This window comes from Silene latifolia, chromosome 6, assembly GCF_048544455.1.
Source record: "Silene latifolia isolate original U9 population chromosome 6, ASM4854445v1, whole genome shotgun sequence".
In the NCBI taxonomy this organism is placed as follows: domain Eukaryota; kingdom Viridiplantae; phylum Streptophyta; class Magnoliopsida; order Caryophyllales; family Caryophyllaceae; genus Silene; species Silene latifolia.
In genome coordinates this window covers 29798614-29806106 of record NC_133531.1, presented here as the reverse complement: position 1 = coordinate 29806106, position 7493 = coordinate 29798614, and the positions used below count along the sequence as shown (strand labels likewise).

General features: G+C 38.8%; 1 protein-coding gene across 1 annotated transcript; it reads left to right on the top strand.

Annotated features, from left to right (window-relative positions):
- The first annotated feature begins 703 nt into the window (after positions 1-703).
- Positions 704-2130, top strand: LOC141587931 (uncharacterized). The gene is made up of 3 exons (XM_074409395.1): positions 704-1206; positions 1412-1751; positions 1909-2130. The coding sequence occupies exons 1-3, from the start codon at positions 704-706 to the stop codon at positions 2128-2130; spliced, it is 1065 nt and encodes a 354-aa protein (XP_074265496.1).
- Positions 2131-7493: the final 5363 nt, after the last annotated feature.

Genomic DNA, 7493 nt, shown 5'->3' with positions numbered 1-7493 from the left:
TATGTTTCAGGTGGTCAAAAAACTTAAGAATCTGAAGCATCCTTTGAAAAAATTGAATAATAGTAGGTATGGGGATATTGAGAATTCTGCTTTGGTTGCTAAAATGCTGCTGGAAACTATTCAGAAGCAGTTACATAATGATCCCAGGAATGTGCAACTTCAAAATGAGGAGAGAATAGCTGCTGAGTCTTACAAACAGCTTGATGATGCCAGGCTTCTTTTCTTAGCTCAAAAGGCCAAAGCTCAGTGGGTCAATTTTGCTGATGATAACACTAGGTACTTTCACAGTACCATTAAAGCTAGACGTGCCCAAAACAAGGTCCTCAGGATTCATGATATGAATGGGGTGAACTGTACTGAGGTTAATGCCATTGAGCATGCTTTTGTTGAGTACTATCAGGCTTTGCTAGGTAGTTCTACAAAGGTTACTCCTGTTTGTAGAGCTGTAGTTAAACATGGTAAGGTTGTGAGTTCTGAGCATGCCAGGGGAATGGTTAAGCAGGTTACTGCTGATGAGATTAGGGAAGCTCTCTTCTCTATTCCAGTGGAGAAAGCTCCTGGTCCAGACGAGTATTCTGCTGGGTTTTTCAGGGATGCTTATGACATTATTGGAGGTGATGTGATTAATCTTTGTTAAAGAATTTTTACCACTGGAAGATCACATGCAAGTTAATGCCACAAAGTGCTCACTCTTATCCCAAAAATGGATTGCCCTTCCTCAGTCCATGATTTTCGTCCCATTGCTTGTTGTAATGTCATGTACAAATGCATTTCCAAAATCATTTGTAGTAGGCTTTCGAGCTCGATGGATGTGGTTAGCATGAATCAAAGTGCCTTTATTAAAGATAGAGAGATTGTTGACAATATTCTCATTTGTCAAGATTTAGTGAGGCTTTATGGGAGGAAAACTTGTACCCCTAGGACAATGCTTAAAATTGATCTCAAAAAAGCCTATGATTCTATAGAATGGGCTTTTCTTAGAGAAATGTTGGTTGCCTTGGAGTTTCCTGAGAAGATGGTCCAGTGGATTATGGTGTGTGTATCCACACCTTCTTTCACTATTTCTTTGAATGGGTCACAGTTTGGGTATTTTAAGGGTAAACGAGGACTGAGGCAAGGGGATCCTATGTCCCCATTGCTCTTCACTCTTTGCCTGGAGTATTTTTCTAGGATTCTGAGAGTTGTCACTGAGAAACCTGAGTTTAGGTATCATTCTCGTGTAGGGGTTAAAGCTTAGTCACCTAGCTTTTGCGGATGATCTATTATTATTCTGCAGAGTGATATTCCATCGTCACTATTTTGTTGAGGGCTTTTATGACCTTCTCGAGGCATCCTGGGTTATGCATGAATAAGACCAAGTCGATGTTTATCTGAATGGTGTTAATGACAGTCTTGCTACTAATCTTGTTAGGCTTGCAGGGTTTAAGTTGGGACAATTCCCATTTCGTTATTTGGGGGTGCCAATCTCTTATAAAAGATTGAGTGTAGCAGATTGTAGTAGGGTGGTGGATAAGATTGTAGCAAGGATTCGAGGTTGGGGAGCTAAACATCTTAGCTATGCTGGGAGGCTAGTGTTGGTTAAAGCTGTCCTTACTCGATTGCATGTGTATTGGGCTAGGATCTTCTCGTTACCAAAAGGAGTGATTCATAAGGTGGAGAGCATCTGCAGGAATTATTTATGGGCAGGGACTGCAGAGTACAAGCATTCTCCTCCTGTGGCTTGGGAGACCGCCGCTTACCAAAGGAGCATGGTGGTTTGGGCATAGTTAATTGTTTCTCGTGGAATGCCCTTCTTGGCAAATATGCGTGGTGGATTCACGGTAAAAGAAGAGTCTCTGGGTTTGTGGGTTCATCATATATATATAAAGCAAAGTGTGATTGGTGGTTATATGAGCCTTCTTAATTCAGTGGGCATGGAGACAAATCAGTAAGATCAAGGAGCTGCTTAAGCCTGGCTTTTTGAATGGTGCGTGGGATGGCAACTACACTATTCAGAAGGGTTATACTTGGCTTCTTGGTCCATGTCAGAAGAAGGATTGGGCTCCTATAGTTTGGAATAGAGTTTGTGTGCCCAAGCATAATTTCAGTACACTGGATTTTTGTTCAACAAAGATTCTTAACTCAAGATAGGATGGATAAGTTTGGTATTTTATCTTCTTTGTCCGTGTTACTTATGTGGGATGCGATGGAAACTCATAGGCACTTGTTTTTGAATGCCCATTTAGCTTGCGGTGCGTCTTTGCCATCGCAGCATGGTTCTGGCATTCGGTGGCAAGGTGGAGATGTGGTGGCTTGGCTTATTCGGTGGAGATCTTGTTCCTGTTGAAAAAGCGGTGGTTATGGCGGCGATTTCAGTCTTATTTACCACATTTGGGAATGCGGGAATAAGAGTAGAGTGGAGATGTACATTTTGCGAAAACGTGACTTGGGTTGTTAAGAATGTCTGTAAGTCGGTCAATTGTAGAGTGACAAGAGGAGACTTTGGTAAGGGGAGGTCGAAATGTCTGGCTTGGTTACACAAAATTCATGTAATAGATTAAGAAGATTAGTTTGATTGTAGGTTGGAATGATGTATGGTGATTATATTTGATTTTAATGATATTCACATTTTCACCAAAAAAAAAAAAAAAAAAAAAATTTATTTTTGAGAACGTTGTAGTAAATGTACATAGAATTAAACAAGTCATTTCGAGTTCACTTTTCTTATGGTTCACTCTTAAGTTTAAGGGCTTGGATAACAAAGACACAAATCCAAAGCATGAACATCATGATTTTAGTAATTGTAACGATAATATTGTCTAGGCATAAGCCACCAAGAAATTATATTAAGATTAATTTTGATGGTTCTAAACGGGATGACAAAAATGTAGGAAATTTACTTATTGTTTTCGTGAAACCAATAAAGTAACCGACTTTATGACCAATTTGGGATATTCATGTCCTTCTTCCTCGAGGTGGGTTGAAAGTCATTGACTTTCACTCTCTTCCTCATCCGAAAAGATGAAATAGGTTGGTGCTACTCGAGGGGATCAACCTAGTTTTCTTTCTCAATAAAAATCAAATAACATTTGTGCACATATCGAGATATATTAAAGAGAAAAACGAGTCTCAAAAATGAAAATTGTCTTATATAGCATATTAAAACATATTCTTGTCATCTTGTGTTAGGTGATCTTATACAAGAATATTGTCAAACGAATTGTATTAACAATTACTCTATGACTTTATGAATCATTTCCATGTTATAAGCGCGATCCACTTAGGCGCTTAATATAGTTATCATAAAACCGTCTAACATCACGTCAACTAATATTTAAAAAAAAACTAATATTTAAAAAAGGGGAAGTAGGTGATGAAGGAATCGATGGCATGAAGGTCATTTTAGTAAAGGGTGTTTGGTTTGAAAGAGTGAATAAATGCTACTCGTACTGTGAGTGAGTTGCGTACTTTATATGATGAGCAGCGCGAAATAAGGGAAGAAGGTAAATTCACAACTGGCGAAAAGGGCCGTTGAGCTGCCTATTCATTGGCTTCCAACATGCTGCATGATTCCTTTATTCATATCAACTGCCCATTTTATTACTACCATGCCGTGATTTGTGAAAATTATAAATCAAAGTTCTTGATTCACTAAGTTTATGTCACGTCCTATAGATGTATTGTTCACGACATAAACAAAAATTGATATTAGTAGTTACTCTTTCTGTCTCGGTCATTTGTTTACCTTTGATTTTGGCTCAAAGACAAGGAAACAAGAGGGAGCTATTATTAGATGCAAGTGGACAAAATCGAGTGTAGAAGATTAAATCGCTCATCAAAGACATTGTTAAAATAGAAAGGTAAACAATTAACTGAAATACTCCAAAATAGTGATGCGATGACAGACCACACAATCTTCACTATAATTTGTTTGGGGTAAATTTATGGGCTGATTTGAGTTGCACCTATAATAACAAGAGAAATTCACTTTATAAGTTCAAATAGAGTATATATTAAAACCAATTAACAATGTATTGAGTAATCCCGTCTTCTCTTTTTTAATTGTATTTGACATTTTTTCCAGTAAAGCCAAACCTTTCCGGCTACAATAACACAGACCGATAGACTGACTCTTGGGATCAATACCATATTAAATTTACGTTTGAATCTGAGTCGCACTTATAGAAAGAGAGAAATTTCACTTCCTAAGTCTATTGAGCTTTCATGTGGTAATAAATGGAGTAACTCGTTGATTTATTGTAACACCCCCATACACCAAGCTGCCTTACCAAGACCACCTAATGCATGTAAGTGCTACCATCTCGGTTACCCGAGACAAGTATATCAAATTGACCATAAAGAAACATACTTTAGATAAATAAGTTTAACTGATTACATATTCAAAAACCCAAAATTGTAAAGTGAAATATATATGTTCCAAAAGTATCAAACCAACCAAAAGAAAATAAGTTCAAGACATAGCGGAAGGCTCTAGTGACACGTGGTGACTCCAGCCCAGCTATCCCTCGCGCAATCCATCTCATACCTGCTCAATAACTGCTCACCATCCCCGAATGGATCACCACAGTTTTTAAAACAATTACCGGGGCCAGTTACTGATTACACCAAATAAGATAAACAAGATAACAATACACAGATCACCCAACTCCGTCACATCTCCACACACCTGACTACACACTAAAGTGGTGTGTAGTCCTGCCAGAATACCCATCGCAACAAATATTCCACGCCGCCAGTGGGGGGGACCACAGCCGTACCCACCAAATCCCCGCTCATCAATTCCGAGCGAAAACCCAAGTTCCTTAATGTGCACACCCTCTCTTGTGGCGGGTTCTACAGAGGGCGAATCAAGGGCGTGAAACCACTCCCGCAAGTGACTCCACTCAGCCGAGGACGCGCCTCGAACACAAACAAACACATCCAACCAATTATACAACAACAATTACCAAATACAATACCAATATGATAAAGATCAACAACAATGACAACCATCTCCAAACAACCATCAAATATTATGTAATTAATAACCGAGTAGGGAAACCCTACCTGGAAAAGCAATCACCAAGATCATCACAATCAGCTAATCAGAAACGTTCCTCTTAAGAAATCACCTCATATCAAACACACAATCATACAATCACCATCTATTATCAAAATACTCCCAAAACCCCCAAAATACCCAATTAGGGTTTCGACTAAAATCAATTAAACGATATAAAAACTATACAAAAATCTTATCCACAATACGACGGTCTCAACGGCGTAAAGAACACAACGATCCGACGTCTCTAGCCCTTAGGATTTGATAACAATGCGAAGAAGGCGACTAACTTGTTTAACTCTTGTGAAGTTTAGAGAAAGGTAAAAGTGAAAAAGAGACTGACGAAAGGTGTTTATATATCTTTCTCGCATTGCTAACAAAACCCGGTAAAATAACCCGTAAAATCGACTTACTCGATCGAGTGACTCCTACTCGATCGAGTACCCCACTTACTCGATCGAGTACCCATCAGACAGTACACTGTTTCGAAACCAAAACTCACTTACTCGACAGAGTAAGCCTTACTCGATAGAGTACCCAACAACACATAAAACCGTAGTATTACAGTCTTCCCTCCTTAAAAACGAACTTCATCCCTGAAGTTCAAACCCAACCTATAAAACATGAACTCCTAACACTAACTCCACCAACTATGCCTACCTCCACAACATGGCTCACGATATCGTATCAACTACATTATAGCCTCTCGACACTAACTCCATACACTATCGAATACCATCCACAAACACCGCTAGCTCCGTCTCATTAACATATTATCCACTACCAAATCCAATATCAAGACAATCCACCAAGTAAGATCAACCACCAAACAGAATGTTACATTCTACCACCCTTAAAATGAACTTCGTCCTCGTTGTTTACTCACACTCATAAACATCATCATCCAACTGTCAACACTATCGAAGTATTCTCACACTCCTAAACATCACACTACTACAAGCATAGCCATGACCTCTTAACAATATCAACCACAATAAAAATCCATCCTTTATTCTCCACCAATACTCAAACTTCCAAATCTACCACAACATGTACAACCATCAAACTCTCTTTGTCGCATCCTACTCCTCTTAAGATAAATGTTACGTCCTCGTAACTCACTAATATTAGATCCTGAGCTATATCTTCTCATTATCCTCATCACCACCGCATGTCAAAGTTAACCGCCTATAACCTCAACACCTATAACCATTCCTATTTCCAAGGCTCTCTTACTCTAATAGTACTCCTACCTCAAGTTATTTTGCACTCCATCTAACCAATACCATAAAATTATCAGCAAAACCACCACACTAACTCTTCAACATTACCACAAATGACATACTTCTATATATATATATGCACTCATCTCCACGATCATAACTTACGATCAACAATTGTTACACACACTCATATTAGCTGCTCAAGTTCTTTTCTTTCATTACCACAAAACCCACCCATAACTTAACTTGATACTAATTCCCAACACCCTATACTCAATGTCCCAATAAATATTGCGAACCACTTGCTGCTTCCAGCTCAGTACACACATTCCACAAAACTCTTGCCACAACTATGTCCACCAATTTCTCATCTAAAACAAGATCAAAAGTACTCTAACAACCTCTCACAACTGTGTCTCATCAACAGAATATTACTATACCATGACAACAACGGAACCATACCCAACTCTCTTTCATATCATACTCTACACTCACTCCCAAGTCGACACTGGTAAGAAACATCAATAAACAAAACAACAGTCTATATGTCCAAACCGAAATTCACAGAAAACAGCAGTAAATAAAACAACAATTTATATAGCTGGTATACACTTTCGAAAACTCGTCTCATAAGTATCCCGTGTACTCCACCACAACCGATGACGACATCGCAACACCGCCACCAACAGCCGCACAGTAGCGCGAAAATAACCGCATGACAACCCGAAGTACCGTGCCCGGATCACCACCCGAGCCACAACAACCACATCGATAGACATCACAACTTATATAATTCCATGAACACTGACTCAGTATAACATCCTTGAAAAGTAAACTTCCTTAAAAACCTCTCTACTAGATCACAACGCAACATATCATACGGAATAAACAGATAATAACCTTACGAATGTCATCCATACTATTACTCATGAGGTCGGACATCACACTATCACTTACATATATCATATATACACATACAAGTATAACTAGCCATGCAAGATCACCCAAATTATCACTTTTGAATATCACCCCATTAGGTTACTGTACACAACATATATTACAGAACATTAAGATAACAACTTTATGACTATTGTATTATACCATTACTCGTGAGGTCAGAACCTCGTACAAACACTTGCACACACCATAGACCCATAATCGAATCTAACTAACCAATCCTGATCACGTAAGTTACCACCTGATAAAGGTTACCTCTCGCTCCAGCTTAA

Excerpts from the sequence above, each read along its gene's own strand:
- LOC141587931 (XM_074409395.1), top strand. The coding sequence starts at position 704 with ATGGATTGCCCTTCCTCAGTCCATGATTTTCGTCCCATTGCTTGTTGT. Across the intron at positions 1,207-1,411 it reads ACTGAGAAACCTGAGTTTAG|GCTTGCAGGGTTTAAGTTGG; the intron begins GTATCATTCTCG and ends TAATCTTGTTAG. Across the intron at positions 1,752-1,908 it reads CCGCTTACCAAAGGAGCATG|TGGGCATGGAGACAAATCAG; the intron begins GTGGTTTGGGCA and ends TTCTTAATTCAG.